The sequence below is a fragment of the Asparagus officinalis genome, chromosome 1 (genome assembly GCF_001876935.1).
Source record: "Asparagus officinalis chromosome 1, Aspof.V1, whole genome shotgun sequence".
Taxonomy (NCBI): domain Eukaryota; kingdom Viridiplantae; phylum Streptophyta; class Magnoliopsida; order Asparagales; family Asparagaceae; genus Asparagus; species Asparagus officinalis.
This window is the reverse complement of record NC_033794.1, coordinates 98,230,136-98,257,186: the sequence shown is the minus strand read 5'-3', so window position 1 is coordinate 98,257,186 and position 27,051 is coordinate 98,230,136. Positions and strand designations below refer to the sequence as shown.

Genomic DNA, 27,051 nt, shown 5'->3' with positions numbered 1-27,051 from the left:
TTTTTTTAATAAACTATGATAATTTTTATTTAATATATGATATTTATCTTAGCTCACTTGGAATTGGTTATGACATATTTATATTGGAATATATTCAAAATCTAATGTATTTATTTACATGGAAAAGAGCTTTATTATTTCATATATATCCTTTTATAATATGCAAATTAATAAATATTTAATTCAAATATATGCTTTAGAAATATCTAGATATAAAGAAAGATAAAAGAAAAGAAAGAAAAAATTTATGCAAATTGACCCAATTGAAGAAAAGAATTTATGCAAATTGACCCAATTGTCCTTATTGCATTTGTGGGTGAATGACTAATTTCCCATGCCTTCATACTTTTCCTACCCTTACTAAGTTTTTAGTATGGGTGTATAGATGATTTGGAAAAAAATTTAGTGTTGCAAATTTTATCTACATGAATAATATTTATTTAAAATATATAGAAGAAATAAGAATGATGGAGGATAATTATATTTAAACAAGAAATGTAATATTAGAAGCCCATTTTTTAATTTTTAATAGAAAACATGTTTTAAATATTATATCTTTAAACCTTTTATTTATCGGTTTCATAAATTAATTACTAATTCATTAATTTTATATTTTTATAAATGATTTGTGTAAAATGGTTTTAGAGGGATGAAAGGCAATGAACGACAGAGTGGGAGGATAAGAACAAAAACGAAGAAAATTTTAAAATAACCCCAAACCAATTTTCTTTTAAAAAAATCGACCCTCTTACGTTTTTATTATAGAAATAGACTCATTTTCTGGCCACGTCAGCATCATGGCCAGAAAGTGGGTCTATTTTTTTAAATGCCTTCCTAATTAGCCGGGGTTGTCAACCCCGGCTAAGTTGGCTCGCAACCTCGACTAATTAGGAAAGCATTTAAAAAAATAGATCTACTTTTTGGCCACGGTGCTGACGTGGCCAGAAAGTCAGTCTATTTCTGTAGTAAAAACAAAGGAGTGTTTATTTTCAAAAAAAAAAAATAGTTTGAGGCTATTTTGAAAATTTCTTCGAACAAAAAATGTTAGGCGCGAGTAAGAGTGGGAGAATAAGGACAAAAGAGATTTGAAGGACACTTTAAATCTCCTGCAGCAACCATGTTGATTTTTTATATAGTAGTATAGATAATGTCCTAAATCTAAGTTGTTGTACCAAATTACTCTCCAACATTTGTCAACTTAATCCCTAGTTTTCACTAAATATTGTTCATTTCGCCTAACATGATCTCGTCTCTAAGGTCGTGTTTGGCTAATCTTTGAAACTAGGCCAGAATTGGTCCTGATCTAGTTTTTACTTGTGTGGTGATTCGCTAAAATAGGCCCAAAATAGTCCCCATTTTTTCAAGGCAAACAAAAATTAGCTTCAAAACCGGTTCTTTTTCAAAGGAAAATGTCATTTGGCACGTAAGATGGGCGCGCGGCCCATCTCGCATGCCACTTCAAAACCGGTTCTTTTTCAAAGGAAAATGTCATTTGGCACGTAAGAATTTCTTTTCCAAACACCCCCACTATGGAGCAAAACTGAACTAGTTTAAGAGAAAAGCGGGTCAGGATCAATCTTGAATCGGTCTTCATAGATTTTCCAAATAGACCCTAATTTTTTTTTCTATTGCTAATGCTCTCGTCTCCATTATAAAAATTGCAGGTTCTCCCCTAAGCCATTTTTAAATCCAACCGAATTCCCCTTTTCTCACATTCTTTTTTTCCCCCATCTCCTCTTTCTTATTATATACTCACCTTCTATACTTTGGTTGTCTTTGGTTGGGTCAGGGGAGAACTGACCATTATATGAAAGATGAGGGCACTAACAGCAAAGATGAGAGTAAAATTAGTAAAATAAAACATTGTTAAGTTACTTACGTGGGAGAGAGAGAAAAAAAATGCGACCCTTGACGGAACTTATTTTGAAATAGCAGAAGAACAATTTTTCAAAACCGACCGATTTTTTTTTTCAAAATCGACCGTTTTTTTTATTTATCAAAATCGACCCGGTTTTGTGATTAGCAGGTTAATCACTATCCTAAATAGTCGGGGTTGCCAACCCCGACTATTTAGGAGGGTGTTAAACCCTAATTAAAGGGTGATTAGCAGGCTAATCACTATCCTAAATAGTCGGGGTTGCCAACCCCGACTATTTAAGATAGTGATTAGCCTGCTAATCACAAAACCGAGTCGATTTTGATAAATAAAAAAAAACAGTCGATTTTGAAAAAAAAAAAATCAGCCGGTTTTGAAAAATTGTTCAATAGCAGAAACCACCCCCACCCCTAACATTGGACGATTATGGATGACCCCCTAACTTTCAAAATATCAAATAACCCCATAAATTCAAAGTTATTAGAAAACCCCATTGAGCTTTAAGATGTATAAGTACCCCTCTCCCCCCAAAAAATATGAACTACAGTTTTTACTAGAAAAATATCCCCTTGCATATTTACCCACATGTGAAAATTTTAGTTAATGCTGATGAGGGGTTTGCTGATAAAATTTTAAAATTAAATGAGATTTTCTAATAACACCCTTAAACTTAAAGTCCAGGGGTGCTTTTCGCTTATGTTAGATTCAATTTTCTCCGTCGTCTCGCGTGAAAGTTTCAGCCCAGTGGAAGCCCATGAGTAGGTACCGAGAAGTTTCACCACGTGCCACCCGCACGGTTCTTTTTCACTATCTGGGCTGTTCGGTAATTAATCCTTCGACCCAGGGGCTTTACAGTAAAAGCATCGGGAGCTAAAACAAAGAAAAGGGCCTGAAGCCTCAACTGAGCTCTAGGTTTCTTTAGCGTGCTCTCTCCTCGTCTCGTATTTCTGTGGCCAAGCAGCATCAGCTGCTCTCTGCTCTTCGAGGTAAAATTAGGGTTTCGTTTTCCTCGATTTTCAGTGATTTATCTTTATCTGACGAAAGATTCTCCGAAGATTCGAGTGTAGATTTGCTGGCTAGGGTTTAATTTCGTTCTTTCTGAAGTTTTTCTGTATTGGATCCGGAGTTATTGGATCTCTTGATTTTTAGAGATTTTGGAGCGAAGGATTCACTTGCTTTGGTTTGCTGGCGTTTTAGGGTTTTGTGTAATTTAACTAGGGTTTATGGTTTTGGTGATCTGAGGTCGATGTGTTAATGATGAACTCAACATGATACTGTTTCTTTTTTTTTTAATTTATAAGAAAAGATTGTAATCCCGAACTAGGAACAAGGAAAAGAATGGAATTAGGATGTTATTGGACGTGAAATTAGTTTTTATACAATTTTAGGTTGAAGCTGCCGATGCTTGTTTTCTCACTGGATTGGATCAGTGAGAATGGCTAGTACGAAGAACCCAATTGTGTACTTAGATGTGTCAATTAATGGTGGTGATCCAGGAAGACTGGCCTTTGAGGTACACCTTTCGTCAAGATTTAATTGGAATTTCTTATGCTGTCATTGCTATAAACAGGCTCGTACTCATTGCATTAATACCCTAAGCATCTTTTTCCTTGCAGCTTTTTGCTGATGTCGTTCCCAAGACTGCCGAAAACTTCCGAGCACTATGTACTGGTAACAATCATCTTCTCCTTGTTACAACTATTTTATGAATGCCACATTTATTTAGTATTATTATTTTCTCCAATATATACTTAAGAAATTCTCATACGTTCTTCCATGTGCCCAATTAACACCTATAAGTAATCATAGAGCCATGTTAGTCTTCGCCAATTTGATGACCGGTCTGGTTAACTTTTGTGAACATATATTTACTGAAGGATCATATTCACAATATAGACATTTGATAGTTGCAACATATTAGAACTTAAAGAACTATTCTTTCATTCAATTTCTATTTAATCTTTGTATTCTTGTGTGACTGGGTATAAATATTAATAATGCAGTGAATCTACATGCTTATTTTTATATCAATTTTGCATGGTAAAGTGGAGGAAATATTGATGGCAAGAGCATTTCAGGTCATGATAGATGCAAGTAATATGCGGAAAGAATGTAATAACCAACACATTATTTTATAACTTGTCATCTTTTATCTTGGAAAAAAAACTATTAAATAATTAAATCAAATACATGTTGCAGAATTTCCTGATTTATCTTTTCTTGCCGAAGCTTGTGCATTTGCCTCATTACAACTTGCAAGAAAAGCTTGGTTGAGAAAGGGTGGGGCCTTCTTAGGGCTAAAAATTTAGCTATACTGTATTTTAATTGCCTTGAAATTGGTGTCATAATATTATCACTCTATAAGTCAATGTAGAATGTTGTCGGAATTGCAATAGATTCATAAACTTTTTGTTAGATTGGAATTTTAGGCTTGTGGAAGTACTTGCTTGTGCTAGCGGAGTATTATAAACATGCTCAGGGTGTATTGCTGGCTGGGTAATCCATATTTTATTAATTCATTTAGTTGATTTTCTTCTGAATATTAAATTTTTTTGAAGCATTGCTTTTTGAAGATTTATTGCCTAGTAAATGAGGAAGATTGAGGTTGACATTTGGTATCATGTAGTCTATAAAAAATGTTTGAAGGATGTCAAGGAACCTAAAATAATGCATCTTGGTCTCTAAGCGGAAATATTAGGGGACGATTAATGCTGACATTATTGGTTTAGCTTACATTTCCAACACCTCTCTCTTGCATCTTCCCCTCTCTAAGTTAAACTTGTCTGATATGTTATTGTTCTAATAATTTTTATTATTTTCTCCTGTAAGATTTCCTTTGTCTTTTTTTTTCTCTTTGCATTACCTTGTACTTTAGGTTCTTAGTCTCTCGGAAGATTTTCCTTAAATTCGCTACATAAATCTTTTTTTCCCTCCTTTTATTGGGTTAGGTTTTCTTGCCTCTTTCAGTCAACTCTCCTGCCTGTTTTGCATTCTTAATAGTGTTTTTACATTCATCAGCTTGCATAACTGATTTATATACCATAGAGATATATTTAGAAATAATGTTGGTAAGTGAAGAATGATATGAGCTGATATTCATCAGGACTGTTGCATAACTGATTTATATATCATAGAGATATATTTAGAAATAATGTTGGTAAGTGAAGAATGATATGAGCCGATATTCATCAGGACTGTCTTACCAAGCTCCGAGGTTGATGTTCATGTAGATTCTGTGACTGATGAGATCGTAGGGATAATTGGGCCTTTAACATGTTGGAAAGGAGTTATAGGAGGTAGATACCTTTCGTATGCAGCTGCAGATTTTTATTGCTACAATGTTAAGCAGTAAAATCAAAAGTATTTGACAGGTCAGAAATCAAAATAAATGTTGCAAAGATAAAAATCTACTATTACATATTTGGTGGGATAGCACATAACACATCAATGTCCCAATCAAAATGGACTATGTAGAAATGGATGCGTGTGTGTGTGTGCGCACTTGTAAATCTAATGTGATATCTTCAAAAAGAAAATTGAGTATATATGCTGATAATTCTTTTACAAATATTGAAATTCTCACAACAAGCTATCTTATGGTCTACATGTAGTTTGATAGGCAAGTTTCCGAGGAACCGATGATAGCAGCATAGTCTACTATTGTGATAGTAAGTTGTCCAAAAAAATTATAAAGAAATACAAAAAAAGCTATTAATGGGTGGTCACATGTGACTAGGAGAAATGAGAACAATAAAGTCTAGCTAAGTTTGAAAATTGAATTGCAACCATCATCTTAAGGTAAAATTGGAAAATGATGAAAAATAGAGAAACTATGAAGAGATTAAGACAACCTATTTCGGTCAAGGGAAATATGGGAGTAAGAAGTGAGGAGAAAGGAGAAAGAGGGTGTGTTATGGCACCATTTCTAAAAAGGAAAGATGAGAATTAAAAAGCAAGTTAAAAGAAGAAAAAAGAAAGAAAATAAGAAAGCTAACTTTATTTGCTTCCATCAAGTGCATATCTGATGATCCATCACCAATGTTTGAAAAAGCCTCCGCATAGCCTGCATAGGTGTATGCCTGGGCCTAGGTAGTACCGGGCTCACTTGCCTAGTGCATAGCGCCTAGGCGGTACCTAGGCTGTCCATATAGGTTTTTGGAGCGCCTAGGGGAGGTGTGGACTGCTTACGTGAGCTGCACCCTTTAGGCATTGATCGTTTGTTGCAGCCTTCATGTCCTCCGATCTCCCCAAATTCTTTTAGGCTCCAACTATAGACATTTCTTCTACTTCCAACCTTTAGCAAAACATCTTTCACCATCATTTAAACGAAGAAAGAAATCCCTCTAGGTGCTAGTTCGGCACCTGTGCTTTGTATAACATTGGCATTTACTATCAATTATTGTAACTAATAAGTAACAATTAGGAAAAAGCCTACGCCGCACCTAGGTGTTAGGCGTCGGGTCAAACGCCTAGACCGTCTAGCGCTTTCTATAACCTTGTCCATCACCAAATGTTAAAAAGGTTCGGGTTTTTCTAAGCTGGCTTATTAGGAGGGATTAGGAAAATACAGAATTGAAGTGAGGCGGGTTTGGGTTTTGATCTAGAATATCATATGGATCTATGTATGTTCTTTCAAGGTTGCTGGTCGAAAAGGATTTAACCTAGCTGAGTAATATAATTGTGAGCTTGCAGAGTGATAGTATGTAGTGCATAACCTTCCTGTGCAGTTTCACAATTCACGGTGGCGCAAAATGCTTACTCTATGCAAGCAATAGATGGCACCTCTTTAGTTCTTGAAGCGTGGTCCCTACTTTGTCCCTACTTTAGTGAGTTGACACTAACCAATGCAGAATTTTCAGGATTGGATAAAGGTACACATGAAAATTGGATCAACCAGCTTCACCTAAAATTTTCATCTGGTCCGATCTGATTAGAAATACTTATCATTTTTTATTCCGGTGACCATTACTTATATATACTAGTATATGTTAATATCATTTATAAACTGGTGGCTTCGTCAATGCAATGCAGTTTTTGAGTGCAAGCCCCAGATCTGATTTTCTTTGCTGCATCAATATTTTCAGTAAGTTCAAAATTCTTGGAGTTCATTTAAAGTTTTATAACAATAAAAAACAATGAAATTGTAATTGGATATAATGTTTAGATTTCGGATCCAACTTGTTAGATGCTATAGTTTTGAGTCTTATGGTAAGCAAACTTCTCAAGCTTGACAAGCTGGCAATTGCGTTCGATGTGTCGGGTTCGAGTAGCCCAATCAGGTTTAGATCAATGTGCTTTAGCTGATATTTAATTGGGTTGGGTTTGGGTGCACCCATGTAGCTTAACCCTTGACCTGATCCAAATCCGTCTAGGCGAAGCTGTTGGTCACCCTTGGGCATATTCAGATTGTTATTACTTTCCAGCTTGGTTGTCCATCTTCATCTAGGAACTAATTATTAGTGCATTTGAGCTTAGCTGTCCAACTGAATCCAGAAACTGATAAGCTGTCCACCTGAATGGCTGAATCCAGGAACTAATTATTAGTGTGTTGGGGCTCTGGTTTTGGAAAGTTCTGGTAAGTCTTAACTATCTATAATGCAATATTATCTGTCATGTATAGTGATAGAATGAACTGTATTTTGGAAACTGTTGAATTGTTCAGTTTTAATACATCCCTGGAATCTTGTTGAGTGAATAGAGTTTCTTATTGGTAAAACACTTTGCAGTAAGATTATCTCATGTCTTCAACGGATACGTATATTTAAGTAGTCGTGTGGGTTAGTTCTGACCCACTCTTCTCTTATGGTCCATATTGTCTTTATTTGAAGATCTTGATGGCCTTAGTTTGCTTGTATCTAGGTTCTACTAGGCATGCGTGCCTTAGCCAAGACGAGCAATCTACATAATAAATTTAATATTTCCTAACCAAGGAGTGCTCATATCATGCATACACAATATAATTCGATTCAGATGAATACTGGAAACTGTGTTTGCGTGGAGGAGAGTGGAATGCAGTTGCAATGTTCAACACTACACATTAATCAGTACTATTGTAGGCATTTTTCATGCATAAGAAGATTGTAGATTGTTGTCAAGACTCAAGTAAGGCCTTTGATGAGATTGTTAGTTTTTATCTATATGGTTGGGTGAAGACCGATTTGCTTCTTGATCATTATCTTGTAAGTCAAACAATTGTTTCGAAAAGATAATGATTTGTAGTTCATCTTTTCAATTGTACGAGTAGCATTTCAGATATTTGTTGTGTTAAAGGTACATTTGAAACAGTTGCTCTAATTTGCATTGCAATTTTTATACTCTTTTCTTTTTAATAGTTTTCGTCAATGGTTCCATCTTATGTTTTTCCTTTCAGTTATCGCAGTTAGGTTTTGACGTACGTGGTACTGGTGTTCCTTTTGTGTAATGTTTAATAGACCAGAACAACTTTTTTTTATTTAAATTATTCTATTGCAGGTGAAATGGGAATTGGACGTACAACTGGGAAGCCCTTGCATTACAAGGGATCAGTTTTTCATCGCATAATGAAAGGGTTCATGGCTCAGGTATATTGTAATTCTCCTCCCGTTTTTGTGCATTGCAGTGGTTGAATGAATTGTCACCTTCGTGTAAATTTTAAGTAGCATGCACTAGATATGCCAGTCTCCATTCGTTAATCAGTTTGCCTTTTATGCTGGAGGATACAGGGCTGAGGCCACAGTTTTTTTTAGTTTTTTTTATTTAAGGTCTTTGTCTGATTTGCATATACATGTCCATTCTTGATGAGGATTCTGATTAATACGTTTTAATTTCTGCAGGGTGGTGACTTTTCAAGGCGAGATGGTGAGTCTCATATCTAGCTTGTTCATTTTTAATGTATTTTTGAGGCCAAAATAGCATGTATTTTCTGTTGGAACATGTGAGGCAATACTGTCAAAATTGTTTACAATTCTCTCGGATAACACTTTGTGTAGATGAGGTATTGGATTGGAATCAATTTGACTTTGTTACCTATGATTGGATCCTCTCTTTCAGATTTTGCATCATTCTATGATCTAGTTAAATAGGCCCTGCACATGCCAATAAATGAAAACTATATTTTAGATCTCACAGCTACATAACATTTCTTTGTCATTCAGTGACAGATTTATTTATAGATGTTTGTATGTCACGACATTCCTCTAAGCCCATGTGGATATCTGTTTGTTGGAATTTGCCTTTATTGGTGGTCCATGATATATCATCTTTGCCATCTATTGTCGAAAAACTTAAGGTTTTCTAGATTTCTCAGCACTTTTCAGCTTTTAGATTCCAACTCTTGAGGCAATTTTTATTTGCATCAGGTGACTCTGAAGTGGATACTTGTCTATGGAAGGACGTGTTGTAACATTTGAGTGTCTGTGTAAAAGTCATCATATGTTAGAATTTTAATTTTGAATATTCTTTTTAATAACTTCAGGTACAGGTGGAGAGAGTATATATGGTGGAAAATTCCCGGGTGAGTTCATATCTTCTTAAGTTTTATGTTCTGTAAATTTATCTTATATGTACTGAATGCCTAGATTATTGCATCATCTGAGGAGTTGTGTTCAAAAGAGTGAAAGACTGCCAATCTTTTATGATTAAGATCAAGATATTTGTTAATGTTTTTGATTACTGGTTTATGTGTTTTCTTTCCGTTTCTTTTTATTCTTTTTGCATTTTTGCTTGTGCATCTGCCAGGGTGTTATATTTAAGTAAATTTGTAACATACTATTTGATGTATAATTTGTTTGGGAAGTGAGCCTATTGCTTGTGTATTTTCTAGGAGATAGTTTTTTCTAAGTTGATGTAAAGAAGATTTTCCTTCACATAAGAAATTATTTTTCCCATGTCAAACTGAAGTATTAGCAACTAAAGTTTTATACCATAGACATGCTTATGTCCCCCATATAGACATCCTTATGTCCCCCACGATGCATGTGGTTTTAATCGTTCCTGAGCTAAACCTGGGTACCTTAATTCCATGAGATCATCAACTGCAGCAATTCTTTTGGAGGAGTGTAACTCTATGCAGAGGGGAAATGGTCTTCCTATAACATATTATGACCTCGGATGGTAAATTTTCATGCCAATCATTGTGACAGATGAATATAAACTTTACATCCTATACCCGTAGCTCTTAAGAAAAATTCATGCCCATGCCTGTGTCGTATCACACTGCTCTGCTTTTTTCACATCCTGTAACTGTAGCTCTTAAAAAAAATTCTATTCACTTGGTTGCTTATCTTAGTTGCTCAGAACACAAGCTGCATGGGGGAACGGACACTGCTTTGCAGCCTTTGCTATATAATTTCATACATACCAAACATGTGTGTGTGTGTGTGTGTGTGTTACCGTAGTCCAAGGGCCAAGTTAGCGCTAATCATAATATCTGAAATGCGGGATACGTCATGTTTTCTGATATCTCTTGTCTATGTGAGCTTTGCGTAAAATTTATATTGTTCAATTTGGTTGTTGGACTTCTGTAATAAACAAGCATCTTCTTTTCACTTTAAAGTGATGCACTTGATCACATTTTTCTGCAGTATTATAACTTTTCATTATACTTCAAACAACTGATTAATGACAGATAGACTTTTGTTGTATTGTTATAGCGGAAATTCTACTTCATATATCTTCAAGTTCTAGCTCCTCTTCTTTACCTTTGTCGGTACTTGGAAGAACTAGTCTTACGGATGACTCTTTATACCAACATTAATTTTCTTGCTAAAAAAATTGATATTAAAGTGTTCTTATGATAATTGACCATTTGACCTCAAAACCAGTAAGAGTTGGGTTTTAAAAGCAGATTCTTGAAGTGCTAATGGTCGAATCAGAAGAGTTAGGACAGTTAGATTGTAATGGCTTCTTATATTTGGACATTTGGACTTGCTTAGATTGAGTGCTGTTTGGTTGGATTTGTATGCAATCCTTTATATAGTATTTCTTGATGTAGATACAAAACATGGTCACCTTTTTATTTCCAAGGTAAATGCATCATTCCCTTTGCAATATTCACTATGAATGGATTACAATTTAATGAATGAATTACAGTTTAACCCTTAGTAGGATAGTGGGGAACTGCAAACATCTCCATTTCTTGAATTAAATCTGGTAATACTTCAACCGGACAGTTACAATCACAGATTCCTCTTGCTGTTCAATGTCTCTCAGAGAACAAGCGAAAAAAAAGAAAAAAGAATCTGTTTTCTTTTTTTGAAACATTTCATCATTAATGCGCAGTCCTATTTATTCCTCTTTGAAATAAGAATAATGCATTGTCCAGTTATTTCTTTCTTATGGAAAAAGGAATCAAAACTAAGTTAATATACCTTTTCTGTAACATAATCTATTGTAGGTGGATATTTTGAGGGTCTGAAATAATTTGATCTATACACTTAACTGGACTCTAATGATACCAAAGGTTAGTTAATGGCATTTAAACATATGTTTTTTTCCTCATGGTGTTGGGTGATGTTGTCTCTTGTTGAAGTATTTTTATCATTTCAGTATTCATATTGTCTTCTCTTTTTCTGTTTATTGTTCATTACTCTCTGCCTTATTCTTAGCCTTATGGCTACTGGCATTTTTTTTCCTGTTGTATTCATTTTGAATCTAGACAACACCAAATGTAATATCGAACTGTAAATGGTATATTCACTAGCCAGAATTAAAAAATTTGACATTTTGCATTGGTAAAATTTAAGGTCTGGCTTAATTAGGAACTGTGAACTGATTGTATTTTATAAGCAAGTAACCATTGCTTGCCGTGATGTTCAGTGATTGTTTTCTGTAATAATGTACCCGGTACAAGTAAGGTAAACATTCTAGATAACTGTTTTTTTTTATTGTTTCAGATGAAAATTTCAAGCTACACCATGATGGTCCTGGTCTTTTGTCAATGGCGAATGCTGGTCCTGATGGCAATGGTTCTCAATTCTTTATTACCTTTAAAGCTGCTCCTCACCTTGACGGGTTAGTTTTAGGATCTATCCTCGTGTTGCAATTAGATTATCTAAAAAGAAATAGTTAAAAGAAAAGATTTGAACTTTCTAAATTTGTAAGTTAACTATAAATTTTCTATTCATAGATGTATGGAATATTGTGCAAAGTTACTTGCATGTTCCTAATAGGCATCAACCAATTTAAATGGGTGATCATATCACCCGAGTCTCAAGTGTTTGGACCCAATATTACCATTGTATTTAGAGTTCGCTGCAAGGAAAATTGCTGTGGCAATTTGGGTAGAATGCAATGAACTCTTGGTTGACCTATTTGCTACCCATTGCATACTTTGCTTCCTATTGATATAGTATGCTTTTCTTCCAAGGGTGCTATTGTACTTTCGTATGAGAGTCCACCCTGGGAGTCCCCCATAACTGCATAGGATTCTGTGTTAAAATTTTGCCACTAGATATGGGTTTTATGTGAATTGTTCCCATTTGTTCAACAAGTATGCCTTTAATTTTTTTTTTTCACAGGAAGCATGTTGTTTTTGGAAAGCTTATCCTTGGACAGAACACTTTAAAGAGGATCGAACGGGTTGAAGTTGATAACACCAAACCTATTGTTCCCGTCAAAATTGTTGATTGTGGTGAACTTCATCATACGAAACATCATAGTACCATGGAACCTGTACATGAAAATGGTAACTTGCTTGAGTTCAGCTGTTTTAAAAAAAATCCTGTGATATGTTGTCTTTTGAAACTTGTTATATCTGATTTAAAGTTTAACTGCTCTCTTATATGTTCAGATTTAAAACTTAACTGCTTTCTTATATGTGCAGATAAGAAAAAATCCAGTAAATCAAAATCCGGAAAAGATATATGTTCCGATACAGATGGTCATGAAACACGACGAAGAGGACATCATAAGAAATCTTCTAAAAGCCGAAGGAAAAAGAAGCGAAGAAGATACTATTCATCTGAATCAGATAGCTCATCAGATACAGAATCTGAATCATCAGACACTGATAGTGATTCTGATTCATATTCATCGTCATCATCGTCTGATCTCAGTAGCTCTAGTGACGATAGGCATAGGCGGAGAAAGAAGTATTCCAAGAGGGATAAATACAAGCGTGGAAAAAGAAAGAGGGATAGGAGGCGGGAGAAAAGACGTAGAAGGCGTGATAGAAAATCGAGACGCAAATCGAAGAGGTATAAAATTTTAATTACTTGGGATGCTAGATTTTGTTCATATTAAGTAAGCTCACGAAATGTTTATATGCATAAGAATTTGTTTCATTCCGCTCCTTCATTTTCAAATGCACTGTTGCCTACTATAACTCTATTGCTTGTAGAAATTAGTATTTTCTATTTGCAAATATGGATTTGTGAGCAAAGGAAGTTGCCAATGCACATGCAGTTCTGTCTATGTTTAGCTCTGAATTTCACAGGTCTATGCGTGTACCACTGTGGGCATATTTATGCTTCTCGATTATATTCCATCACTTGCATAACCAGCACTTGCTTTGTTATTAGAAACTAACAAAAAACTGAAAATCTGATGGTCCAATTGATTTTATTGAGCCAATACTGCTCCAAGTTCTTTTAACATGATTGTTTTTTCATTGCCTCTGTGCAAAAATTTTGTGTATGTGTGTTATTGATTTTTTCTGTGGTAACTGAGAAAATTTCCCCCCTTATACAAGGACGGTGGAGAGTGATACTGATGATTCAAGAGAGAGCAACTCTGATGACGACGACGGCAAACGTCGCAAACGGAAGTCTAAGAATCAAGCTTTGGGTATGTGTCGGAGGTTTCCTTTGACTCTAAGCTATTTTTATTTGTACATACTTTTGTGCAATAACAAATGACACACTCAACTGGAATTTATAAATTGGTCTTAGTTGCTGCTAGGTTACCTGGTCCTCTTGTTGCCTTATTTTGTCTATTCATTTTTTATGCTCTTTTAATTGATTTATGTTGTTGTTGTCTCTTTAGTAGTATATCAGTAATAGTTGCACATTATTTATGATCAGTGGGACTTTTTTGTTCTCTGCGCAATATGAATATTAGTTTGATTTATTCTTCTGATGGAACACCAAACTTTCTTGGTCTGTCTTCTCAGTATGCTTGTGAAGTTTTTCTGTATAATGCCTTCTGAAAATTTCATATTAAAATTTCCAGCAAATAATATTCTTCATCTAGGTTCTTCAATATGATCCCAAAATTCTTGAGCTCTATCATGGTTATGGAAAGATAATTAAGCTGTCTTATTAGTGATTGCAAAATTAAGCTTTTGGAAAGTGTTATTTTCTTTTGTTGAATAAATGCATACCTATTGTTTATTCATATCCTGCGTACTGACTTTTTTATTGAACATTTTTTAATATTTCACCAATAAATTATGTTGCTACTCATTTTTAATATACTAGTATAGTGCACGTGCCTTGCACGTTGACGTACTTGTTTTATCTTTCAAATATTTTTTTAATGTAATTTGTTATAATTTATTGTAAATTTGATTTTGGGAATAAAACTTTGATGACTTGCTTTTAATTTTCTCATCATTAAAATATAAATTTCAATGAGGTTCATTATGAAGTTTATCGGCATTAATTACTAAACTTACAGGATTCTAGTGCTCTAATTTTAAATTTATGAATCTGTAGGGTCCTTTATGCAAAAAATTCAGATTTATTCTATAAAATTATGAAAAATAAGGGTTTTTGGCACAAATATCAGGGTTTGCTTATAAATTCTACAAATTTATGATGTTTTTGTAAAACTTGACACTTCAGTATAAATTTATAATTTTTGCAATACCTAGAAGGTATGTCTATATTTTAAAACCTCTTAAAAAGCCTAAAGACATACTTGCATTTAGTTTATAATTTAAGATGATGTATGACATTAAGAAAATTTTTAGCTGGGATCTTATATGCAAATTTGCAATATAATATAACATTTTGGAATGGTAAATAAAATACTTACGGTGAAATATATTTTCACATATTTTTGTATAAATATGCAAATTTTGTGAGCTCCAGGTTTTTTTTGCAAAATGCACAACTTTGGGAAGTATTTTGGGTTTTTTGAAACGTCATTTTCATTCTTCATTTTCTATGTACATTTTCTAGAAATTAAAACCAGTGATCATAAAGAAATCAACTCTTCAAACTTGTAGAAAAGACCTAACAGAGAAACAAAATAAGAAAGAAAAATCACACAATATTAGTTATTAACAAGAAAGATTTATAGTTGACAAAAATCAAACGAACAATAAAGATTTATGGAAATACAAATCGGTAATTGGAGTACGAGGAGGGGATTCGGACACCTAAAAAATCAAACAAAACAAATAAATTTTCATTACCATCGAAAGGGAAAAACATCGTAAATTAAAGTATAACAGAAACAAATTGCTCTTTATCCTTCTTATTCATCTTTATACCCAAAAGATATACATGACATTTTTTATAAGAGAGTTAAAAGAGGTTGAAGGTGATGGACATTAGGAAGATCGATCAATAAGTAGATAATCAATGTGAGGGTATTAGTGAGAATTAGTGGAGGAAGGTTATCAGTGGGTGGAGGTTGTGAGTGCGTTGTTAAATGAAAAATTGATGGCAATTAGTGGGGAGGTTGTGAAAATTGAGAATGTATGTATGAAGGGATATGGCTTATGTATGTTTTATGTTCGCATGCATGTGTTTTATGTATGCATGTGTGTGTTTTGGAGGGTATTTTCAGAAGAGAACTTTTTAACATCCAACACTCTATTGTAATAGTATAAGATTATGCTAGTTGAAACATGGTGTACTGGTGATCCTTGTTTGGTACTAATATGACATTTTTGGAGTAAAGAAATGGATAGGGGACCATATGACTGAAATATGTGTCTGTGCACACTCTTTTGCATGTACATGGTGCATATGTGCATGTGTGCCACCTGCATCTTTGTTGAAGGATCATTTATTATGAAAAATTGAGGATTATTCAGACAATATGCTAATCATCTCATCCTAACTGAGACCTATCTGTGACCATGTCTAAGGCCATGCCTTACAGAAACGTTAATCTTCTCAGGGGTACCAAATCCATATTCTATGAACTAAATTGAGTTGCTAGCAGCGACCTGAGGGGTTGGTTTGTTCAATGATGATAATCTTATGCACCATATTTCTTTCAAATTAAAAAAACTAAACATACTATATTTGTTATGCATAGTCTAGTGAGCCTTATCATTCGAGATATCATTCTAGATCTACTTGATACCTAACTGCGGATTGTCAGTGGTTGGTGAAATCTCTCAGCAACTTAATTCTTTCTTTCTTTTTTGTTTCATTTTGTAAACATGGAGAGTACCAAATATCCTGCCTAATTGATCCTAAATTACCTGTATTTTGTTGAACCCCTATCTTCAAATGCTGTCAATATAATCGCTATGTTATCAGTGATGTGATTATGATTGCATCTGTACATTTTAGATACTACATGAGTCTTAACAACAATGACCTGCTAGAGTTTCAGATGTGTCTTGTCTACAAACTCACTTAAATGTGTATAATAGTGGTGATCTGTAAGCTCGTGCTGTATGTGCTGCCCACCCTCACACCCTTTGCTCTTCTATTTTGTAGCATATAAGAAGAGTGGCAGGAATCCTGGGTCCCCTGACATTGCATCCTAGGACCTATCTTCTACATGTTGGTAGTGTAAAAAATATGAGATATTCAGAATATGAAGAGAGGAAGTTGTGGACTTCAGCATCTTTTTCCATAGTGCTATTAATGGTAGTTTGCAGGCATCACTGGCTCCTTAACATGGCCTGAGAGTGACAATGGGCATTCTAGAGTAGAGGTAGGAAATAGCTCAAGGTTTATATTGACAACAGATTGGTTTGAATTATGTTTCGGATTTACCAGTCACCTGACCTAAACAGAACTCAGATTGCAATATGGAAATTACGTAGGGTAGGAGTTGGATATAGTCATATGCTTAGTGGTTGGTAATAACCAGGTAACCCACCTAAAACAAACCCAATCATTAAATGATGCCCCTTATTTTTCTGCGTAGGGGATTCTTTTTTATCAATTCTTGGCTTTTTTAAAGATGTACTACTACCAGTAAGGCTTTAAACCTCCTGCCTCATGACTTATGGTTCAAGCAATTTAGACGGCCAAGAAACTGCCATGGAATCTAGTTAAAGGAGATGGCATATGAGAGAAATAATGGAAATTTTGTTTCAATGTTTTGATCCTTATTATTTGGTGAAATAATCTGAACCCCAATTGGAGACCAGTGGATAAGCCTATACTTCAAATTGATAACCCTTGAAAGTGAACTAAGCTGACTGAATTCTAGCCTTTAGTGATTGTTCGTTTAGCTTTTGGCCAAATTTTAAAGTGTTAGTTGTATTTCAGGTTGATCTAATTGTTGCTCTTTTGTTTTCTATATTTTACATACTCTACCTTTTAACCATCTCGATCCCTTTTATCGTCATACACAACTAGCTGGGAATGTGCGAATTTTTTATTCATGTTTTCATTTAATATTTCATAACTTAATTGTCTTTCCTCGATAGGAATTATGTACGGTTATTAGTATGACTTAATCTTCTGGACCGAGTCTTAATTTGATTCACAAGCAAATTTACAACTTTTATCGAGTGTTTTGAGGCTGTTTGTTTTCTTTTCTTTTCTTTGTGATACTGCTTTTGCATAAAGCTAGCATGAACAAGGCCTCTATGATCTGTTTATTGACATGGTTGGATTGTATGCTCTTGGTGGCCTTTCTGGGGCAAAGTTTCTTATGAAATATTCTATGCAAGCAATTGCCATCACACTGCTTGATCATACATCTTGTTCTATTTGTCATACTTCATTTTTCTTCATAGGAATATGAATGTCACAGTCACCTTCCCAGGCGAACCTGTTCTGGTCTTGATGAACATTGCCTAGTTGACGGCACTCCTTGTCGACATGTTACAGTCTATTTGTAGTTCCGCCAATATCTATTTTAGGAGGGTCTTGATGAACATTGGCGTAGTTGACGGCACTCCTTGTCGACATGTTACAGTCTATTTTTAGTTTCGTCAATATCTATTTTAGGAGATAACTGATGCAAGTTACTTTGCCTTGCAGATGAAGTTCAACCTCCGCTGCCTTTGGATAAGGGAGTTTCTGACAATTTGCCTAGCAATGATGATAAGGTGGACGAGCTTGTTGGAGGAGCTAAATCTTCAAGAGAAAATGGAGAGATGCGGAGCAATGGCATCAACGAAGAAAAATCTGATAGAAATGCAGATTTGCCACTTCCCATAGATATACCAAGAAAATCTAGGTCCTTTTATTCACCTCACAATTCATTGTTTCTGCTTACCGCTTCTTCCAGAATCGGTATTTTATCTGACATTGATGAGCAGGAGCCAAAGCGTGAGTTCTAATCGGTCCATGAGCAAGAGTATGAGTATAAGTCCGAGAAGAAGCCAAGGCAAGAGCCCAAATGTAAGTCCCCAAAGGCCCATCAGCCGGAGTCCTGTTCGGCGAAGTCTTAGTAGAAGCCCAGTTCATGTTTCTAGAGGCACCAGTCGGGGCAGAAGTCCAACCAGAAAGAGCGTCAGCAGAAGTTCAGGTAGTGGGAGCATGAGTAGAAGCCCGGTCAGAAGCATTAGCAAAAGTCCAGTCATAACAAAGCGGAGAAGTGTAAGTACAAGCCCAGTAGGTCGTCCAAGAAGCATAAGCAGAAATTCGGCTAGATCCCTGCCACGACGAAGTCCAGGTATGAGCTCAGGAAGGGTACCTTCAAGGAGAAGCATAAGCCGAAGCCCTGTGAGGAATAAAAGGAGGAGCTTGAGCAGGAGTTCTGCTAGGTCTCTGCCGAGGAGAAGCATTAGCAGGAGCCCTGTGAGGTCTTTCCGGAGAAGATCACCAAGCAGAAGTCCTGTAAGGGATGCTCGTAGAAGTCTTAGCAGAAGCCCAGTCAGGTCATCACGAAGAAGCGCAAGTAGAAGCCCTGTGCGTAGACGTACACGAAGAAGCATCAGCAGAAGTCCAGTGAGTCGGCGTGCACTATCTCCACCCTCTAATCGGGGCAGGAGTTTTTCAAGAAGTGCTTCTCCGGATGGGTCACCCAAGCGCATCCAAAGGGGCCGAGGCTTTAGTGAGAAGTATTCTTATGCAAGAAGATATCGGACACGCTCTCCAGACCGTTCTCCTATAAGGTCACATCGTTACGGTGGAAGAACTGATCGTGATAGGTAATTAAAATGTTGACACATGGAGCTTTGACTTTTTGTAATGCTGTTTGGCATTATATTATTATTTTCCGTATTTCTTTCTTTGCCAGATATTCAAGCTATAGAAGATATCATGAAAGATCTCCTCCTAGGCGGTACAGGAGCCCTCCAAGAGGCAGGACTCCTCCTAGCAGGTATCTTTCGTTGCATTGTTCTCCTCGGGCAATAGATGTCACTTTAGTGTCTCTTCCTGTTATCTTTCATATTTTTTTATTTAGTTAGTATTACTTTTTACTATAATGTGATACACATTGAGAACATATTGTACTGTTTCCTATGGTTCTCCACCTCTACTTAGTATTTCAGTATGTACAAGATCCACTTATATTTGTAACGATATAACAGACCATTAGTTCTTTCACTACTTAAACTTTTTGTAGAGGCTGCTTCTTTATTGGGTGTAGGTTTCCCAAGTATTTGTCAAATAATGATATCTTTATGTAGTTAATAAAGTTCAGAACTTCAGAGTTAATTGCGTTATTCAGTTATGTTGTTGCGGGTCAACCCCCTAAATGAACTTTTCTTGACCCTTTTACCCTTAAGAGAGAGAATACTGTTTTTTTGACCAAATAGACCTCTTGAGGATAAAAGACTCAAAGAAAATTTACTCAGGGGATATATCTGCAATTGGACGTTTGTAGTGGGTCTATCTGCACCGGTAGAATTTCAAGGGGTCTATCAACAATTGGGTGATAGTACATGGGGGTCTATTCACAATATAGACTAAAGTTAGTTATCACATGGTTAGCTTACCTTGTGATTGGTCTATCATTTGATAAAACAATTGTAACTTTTGAACATTTACAATATCTTACAAAAAGATGTAAAATAATTATCTTACAGTGGAGGAATAATTATTAGTCACATTATTTGAGCTTTTCATTTTTTGGCTTTAATTATTATTGTTATTAGGGTAATTATTATGAAACCCACTTCAATTTTGATCACTTATTATGAAACTCCCAAGTGGTCTTTTTATTATATAAGCCCATGCCGTCAATTTAATGGTTGAGTTCTCTTAGAAGGGCATGTGCAAATACATGTACTTTATTCCATAAAATACACTCTTATTCTTCTTCTTAACAAAATTTTCTTCTCTTCTTTCAATTTATAAGAATCTAGGATTGAATCTACTTCCAACTCATTTCAATTTGCAAGGATCTAGGCTGGGATCTACTTTCAATCATTATGTCCAAGTGGGGGGTATGGAGAGATTACCTGGAACTTTGAACAATTGAGTATTTAGATAATTTGGTTCTTGTTTTTGGTTTGATGTAAAGGAAGGGGATTAGGAATTTCATTAAACTCTGAGGAAGATTGTTGAGGGGCATTTGAAGGAAATGAAGCATGCACATATCATTTTCTAACCAACTTAACAGCAAAATTGATAACAGTAGAAGGTTTCTTCATAAATGGCCAACATTGGAGGGGTTTTCATATTAAGTACTGCGTCTTATTGCAATACGCAATGTGAAGTTTCTCTGTCCTATGATTATGCTCACCCTGGAATTTCAGACCACTTATATTTGTGTGATATAATGGACTGTTGGTTGTTTCACTACTTTTACTTTTTCCCTTAGTTCGGCTACTTCTTATCAGGTAACAGGTCACCAGAAAAGAAACACAATTGTCCATTGCAAATAACCTGGACTTCATCTGACTCCTTGCTTTTGTAGTGTGGTCTAGTTGCGTTGTTATTCTGACTTTCCATAATTTGTTGGGCGTGTTAATAAAATCCATACCATCCAAGTCAAATATTTTAGATCTGATGGAGTTTCTGGACGTTCTGCTTTTACTTGATCTTTAAGTTGTTCTCTTCTTAAGCCCATTTTTTACATTGTTTGCCTTTCTTCGGTCTTTGTTTCTTGTGATTTAGTCAAGGTATAGTAGGACAATTTGCTAATATAACAGAACTTGTGACTCTGTGCTATGTACTTATATGCTCTCTTTTGGCCTCCTAGATGCTTTAAACTTTAAACTTCTAATAGTGGGCTGCTACCAATACTGCTTTATCCAATGAAGTTTTTCTTTAGGGTAAATTTGAGTCCTATTCACAAGATATAGTGACACGACGAAGGCAACTTAGCGGTTTTTATTGCATAAGAGTGCCCTTGTATCGAAAGTGCATGATGCATCCCTGAAGTTGACACAATTTATCGTGATATCAACATTTTAGGTTATCAAGTACAATATTCTTTCATTGTCATCGTTATTTGTTTCGTGACAAGTGGTGGAAACATTGGTCATCATTCTTAGGTAGAACTTCCAAAACATGATTCTATTAATGAACTTTCATTTATTATGCTTAACCTTTTACTAATATCTTTTTTACTATGTGAATCATTAGTATCCTCCAAGGTAAAAGGACTGTTCTTGACCATTTAGTGTGCAACCATACGAAATGGAGCTCATTTTATTGATCATTTACTTTGAATCAGAGCTGATTTATATATGTATGAAGATATTGATGAAAAATCTCTTCCACAGCTTCAATCAGAACCTGGAAGATATTAGCTCAATGTATTCAACCATTTACTGGGAATTCAAATTGATTTAGTTTGGTCGGGAATAATAAAGTTTCCAGTCAGCTTGAATTTTGACCTGGAGGTTATTGGGATCTTCGTTGTGGAACTAAACATAGATCTTTGCCAGAATAAAATCAAAAGCTCTTAAATCATCAGTCACATGTTTTCATTTTTGTGCAACGTGCATGTTGGATAGATAGTATTGCTCAGTAAATTAATATCTTCAAGTGGTATTCTCCGCAGGTACAGAAGCAGGAGAAGTCACACCCGAAGCATTTCGCGCAGCCCAGTAGGTTACCGTGGCCGGCGTAGTCCACTTCGCCTTCGCTCAGAGAGACGTCGGTCTATTTCCATTAGCAGGAGCCCATCTGGCTCCCGCTCGCGATCTAGGTCAAAGTCAAGATCAAAGTCTAGGTCTAAGTCAACTCCTAATTCTCCCTCTCCGAAGCATGTAAGTGAGGAGAAGTCGAGGTCGAGATCACCATCCAGCAGCTCTGATGGAAAGAAGGGGTTGGTTTCTTATGGTGACGCTTCCCCTGATTCTGCTGGGGGGAAGTAAAATGTTTTATGAGATACTGAGTTGTCTTTTAGGTTTTGTTGAGTTTGTTGATCTGGATTCTACCTTGTTTGTCTTAGTTTTATTCTTCTTGGACCTTTATGTACCCTATAACGCGTCTCAATGTTATTTGAGCTTGCCGCTGGTACTGGGTAGCAATTGGTTGCCGGAAACTTGAATTTTGTTTTCCAGTTGGCTATCGTACTTTAGCCCTGCTGTTAGGGAAACTTTCTTGTATTTCATGTTGGAGCTGATTATTACTTTTATGTGGAATTTCGGGCATTAGTTTATGTGTAATTGTTTCTACTTCCGATCATTTATGCCTGTTTTCTTGTATTAGTTGTCAGGCTTGTCGCGTTCAAATTGCAAAATTTTAAGCATTAACGCAATGCTCTCATTCTCGCTCTCTTTCTCTCTTGTTTAGAAAACCCTATCCGATCACTGAAAGGAATAATTGAGTTTATGCTTGTTTTCATTGTTTTGAAAGCGTTACTTTTTAGGAACAATTTCGATACTGAATAATTTTGAATATCGAACACGTCTCTCATCCACAATTTTATGATAAAGGAACATAAAGCTCTTCAGAAGTGGTGAAATAAAAGAGACGGAATAAATTCTATGTTCTCATTTATTACGAAGGAGACGTTACTATCCTGTACTTAAAGAGGCTGTTTGGTTCGTAAAAAAAAGGCCCCGAAATCCATTTCCCTCCCCTGACATTGCGTCCACCTCAGACATTTCATTTTTTTTTGTGTTTCTTTGTGCGGGTTTGGTTTGCAGTGGGTTCTAGAGTTTCCAACAGCAGAAAACTCCACCTCAGCCAAGTCGCTCGTCGTGATTTCCTCCAAAAACGAGCGGAAAACCTAGGAAAACCCTCCTTTTGTGTCCTTGTGTCAGATCTGCAATATTTTCGGGAAATTTATTGGTTGGCTAGGGTTACCGCTAAGTCCCGCCATTCCTTCCCTGTTCGCGTGTCGGATCTACGAAAGCTAGGGATTTCGTCGGGTTTTTATCAGATTTTGTTAGATTTTGTCGGATTTAGTCGAATTTTCGTTGGATTTTTTGTCGGATTTGGGGAAATCACTGCCTTTCTGAGGGTATTTCGTCGGATTTTTGCTTGATTTGTCCAATTTCAGCAATTACAGATATACTTTCGCCATGTTATTCGCTTTGTTTATTTTCACTGCCTTTCTGATTTTTGCATGATTTTTGCTTGATTTATAATTTCGCCATGTGCTCGGGATTGTTGGTTGGTGTTGTTGGTTGGTTGGTGTTGTTGGATGGCTGATGGGTGTTTCCTGGTTCATTGGCTGGTTGGTGTTTCCTAATTGGTGGTTAGTGTTGTTGGTTGGTTGGTTGGTATTGTTGGATAGCTGCTGGGTGTTTCCCGTGGCTATTTTTTGTTTCTATGCTGATTCGAGCTTGTTTAGCTCTATGTTGTTGGGTTTTTGGTTGTTATTTGTGCTCGTCGTCGAGCTCCCGTGACTGTTTTTTGTTACAATGCTGATTCAAGCTTGTTTAGCTCTATGTTGTTGGGTTTTTGGTTGCTATTTGTGCTCGTCGCCGAGCTCCCGTGGTTGTTTTTTTGTTACTGTGCTGGTTCGAGCTTGTTTAGCTCTATGTTGTTGGGGTTTTTGGTTGCTATTTTTGCTCATCGTCGAGCTCCCGTGGCTGTTTTTTTTACTATGCTGATTCGATCTTGTTTAGCTCTATGTTTTGGTTGCTATTTGTGCTCGTCGTCGAGCTCCCGTGTTGGTATTTTCTCGTGTTCATGCAGTTTTGTTTAGGCTATGATGATTGTCAAAATTTCTGAGATTAATAACCTACAATATCTATTGATATTGCACTGGATGGCTAACAATAATGATATTGACCAGATTCTGAGCCTTCAGCCATTACGTACCGTAGGCTGTCTAAAGATTACTGCAGATAGCTGATTCTCACCAGTGTGAAAATAGAGAAGAAAGATGGTGGGCTCTAGAATCTTCATAAGGATTACAAACTGACGATCCTTACAGAACTTGAAAAAATAGATTACAATTGACGATCTCTTCAAGGCCAAACGCGAAGGTCCACCTTCACGTTTTTAATTCCAAACGCAGAGGTCATACTCGCGTCCCAACAACAAAACGCGGAGGTCATTCCCGCGTTTCAACAACAAAACACGGAGGTCATACTCGCGTCCCAACAACAAAACACGGAGGTTATTCCAGCGTTTCAACAACAAAACACGGAGGTCATTCCCGCGTTTCAACAACAACGCGGAGGTCATTCCTGCATTTCAAGATGAAGACACGTAGCTCATCTCCGAGTTCTAAGATCAAGACGCGGAGTTCACTATCGCGTTTTCAGCTCAATACGCGGAACTTACCACCGCATTCTAGGTTCAAGACGCGGAGCTCATTTCAGAACGCGAATCTCGTGTTTGACTGGTTCAAACATGACCTGAACGGTTTCAAAACCATTTCCACGAAATGAGGCCATTAAGCCCCCATTATGGAGAGATTTATGAGGTCGGTTACACCCCGTAAGCCCCCTTTATGGAGCAATTTAAGGGGGTTTGACCGTTTCAAAATGGTTTTCCACTTAATGGGAAATTAAGTCCCCATTAAGGAGTAATTTAAGAGGGACGGTTACACCCCTTAAACCCCTATAAATAGCTGAAAAATCAGCTCAAAAAGGGGTTCAGATCTTGGCTTGGGATCTTTGGATCAAATCTTTGAGAGACTTCGACAAGCCGGGGGTTCGGATCTTCTGCTGGAGCTTTTGGGGAGATCAGAAATTATCTTGGCGAAGGGAGAGATCTTGGGATCATCCTGGAGGATCGACTTTTGGGATTGCCTTGATTTTGGCTTTGAAGGTTGGCTTTTCGAAGCACTTTGATCGGCTCCAGTTTAACCTGCCTAGCAAGTTTATTTCGGCTAAAAGGGATTGGAATCCCTTTCTCAAATCAACTCTTTTGCAGAGTTTTCAACTTGTTCGTCAAGTTCTCCTAAACTCGTTCAGAGTTCTAAAACTTGCTTTGAAAGTTCATCCAAGACGTCGAGTCAAGAGGCGAAGACAACGTTCCACGAAGTGAAGTGCTCGGATCATCAACGGGATACAAGAGTCAAACTCCCATCGCCACCAAGAAGGACCCAGGTTTAAACAAATGAAAGTATCTTCGTCGATTCCTTCCTTCTTTTGTAAATCGGAAAACCAATATAGAAGAGTTGTAATTCTTTTTTCTATGTTAGTTAGAGAGAGAGATTATAGTGAGAGATTATATTCATTCTTTTCCTAAGTCAGTTAGGGAGATTAGTACGAATTTTATTCTCATTTCTTCTTCAATTTTCCCACAAACACTTACATGTTTGGTATTTGCAGGTTTGATGCGATTTGCTATGATATATACATATTTATGACTAATTAGGTTGTTTATATGTTTTTTAAAGGTTTTATAAAAATTTCTGGCTAATTCAAGTACGTATTTCATAAAATTATGAATAATCAGGGTATTACAAGTCTCGTTTATGTTTTCTTCAAAAACTGGTTTCGTATGAATTTTTTATCTCAAACATGTATATTTCAGGTCAAATGAGGTACATAGTTCATAACAATTGAATCATGTTATTCCATATTTCGTAGGATTTTTAAGGCAAATAGATATTTATAATGAATTCGGTAATTTACTATTTGTTCATGTTACTTTTGCACTTTTATTTTGTTAAGATTACTTCACATAACGATCACACATAAATTTGTCTTTAGTGGGGGGTAATCTTACCATGGTGACCATATACACTTTTCCTTAAGAAAACTGGGAATGTCAAATCAACAAAAGTTTTCTCTTTTTTTCCATACAAACCAAACACAAGAAAAGTCTATACATTGGTTTCCCATCTTATTTTATATGCGAACCAAACCAAAATAATCTATTTCTTGGAAAAGTTTGGAAAACTCAAAACTTGAGTTTCTTTACATGGAATTGCATTTCCCTATAACTAGGAAACGAACCAAACAATCCCTAAGTAGAATACAAATTAAACAAAGAAAACTCTAATGAGAAAAGGAAATGATAAAGAAAAGTACTAAGGGGCTGTTTGGTTCGTTTTCTAGATATAGGAAAATGCAATTCCATGTAAAGAAACATAAGTTTTGAGTTTTCCAAACTTTTCCAAGAAATAGATTGTTTTAGTTTGGTTTGCACATAATAAAAGGTGAGAAACTAATGTATTTACTTTTCTTGTGTTTGGTTCGCATGGAAAAAAAAGGAAAAACTTTAGTTGATTTGACATTTTCTACTTTTCTTGTGTCTGGTTGGTTATGAAGTTTGTAGGAAAAAATGTTTATGGTCACCATGGTAAGATTACCCCCACTATAGTTTATTTATTTGTGCTCATTATGTGAGGCAATATTAATCACATAAAAGTGTGAATGTAATATGAACAAATAATAATATCCTGAATTCATTATAAATTTCTGTTTGTATTAATGAAATCATACGAAACATGAAATAAATTATGAATCAAGTGCTATGTATTACGTACCTAATTTGACCTGAAATATACCTGTTCGAGATGAAAAAATTCACACGAAACCTGTTTTCCTATGTGAAAAAACAAGACCTGTAATAACACGATTATTCATAAATTTATGAAATACGTACCTGAGTTAGCCAAAAAATCTTATGAAACCTATAAAATTCAGATAAACAACATGAATAGCCATAAATATGTATATAACATAGCAAATCACATCAAACCTGTTAAATTATGCATGTTAATGAACTTTATATGCTAAAAATCATTTGAAAATACGTCTTGATATCATGTCAAATAAATCAACCATATGTATA

The 27,051-nt window shown here is 35.8% G+C and overlaps 1 protein-coding gene across 1 annotated transcript; it reads left to right on the top strand.

Annotated features, from left to right (window-relative positions):
• Positions 2,769–22,520, top strand: LOC109828762 (peptidyl-prolyl cis-trans isomerase CYP95-like). Its single transcript, XM_020395684.1, has 14 exons — positions 2,769–2,862; positions 3,265–3,389; positions 3,493–3,547; positions 8,348–8,436; positions 8,689–8,713; positions 9,330–9,368; positions 11,749–11,866; positions 12,373–12,539; positions 12,678–13,050; positions 13,545–13,639; positions 17,980–18,178; positions 18,261–19,094; positions 19,184–19,267; positions 21,902–22,520. Exons 2-14 carry the CDS (start codon positions 3,312–3,314, stop codon positions 22,215–22,217), a joined length of 2,472 nt encoding a protein of 823 aa, XP_020251273.1. The 5' UTR covers positions 2,769–2,862; positions 3,265–3,311; the 3' UTR covers positions 22,218–22,520.

Coding starts and splice junctions, on each gene's coding strand:
- LOC109828762 (XM_020395684.1), top strand. CDS start 3,312: ATGGCTAGTACGAAGAACCCAATTGTGTACTTAGATGTGTCAATTAAT. Junction 9,369..11,748: donor ATATGGTGGAAAATTCCCGG/GTGAGTTCATAT, acceptor TTATTGTTTCAG/ATGAAAATTTCAAGCTACAC. Junction 13,051..13,544: donor TCGAGACGCAAATCGAAGAG/GTATAAAATTTT, acceptor CCCTTATACAAG/GACGGTGGAGAGTGATACTG.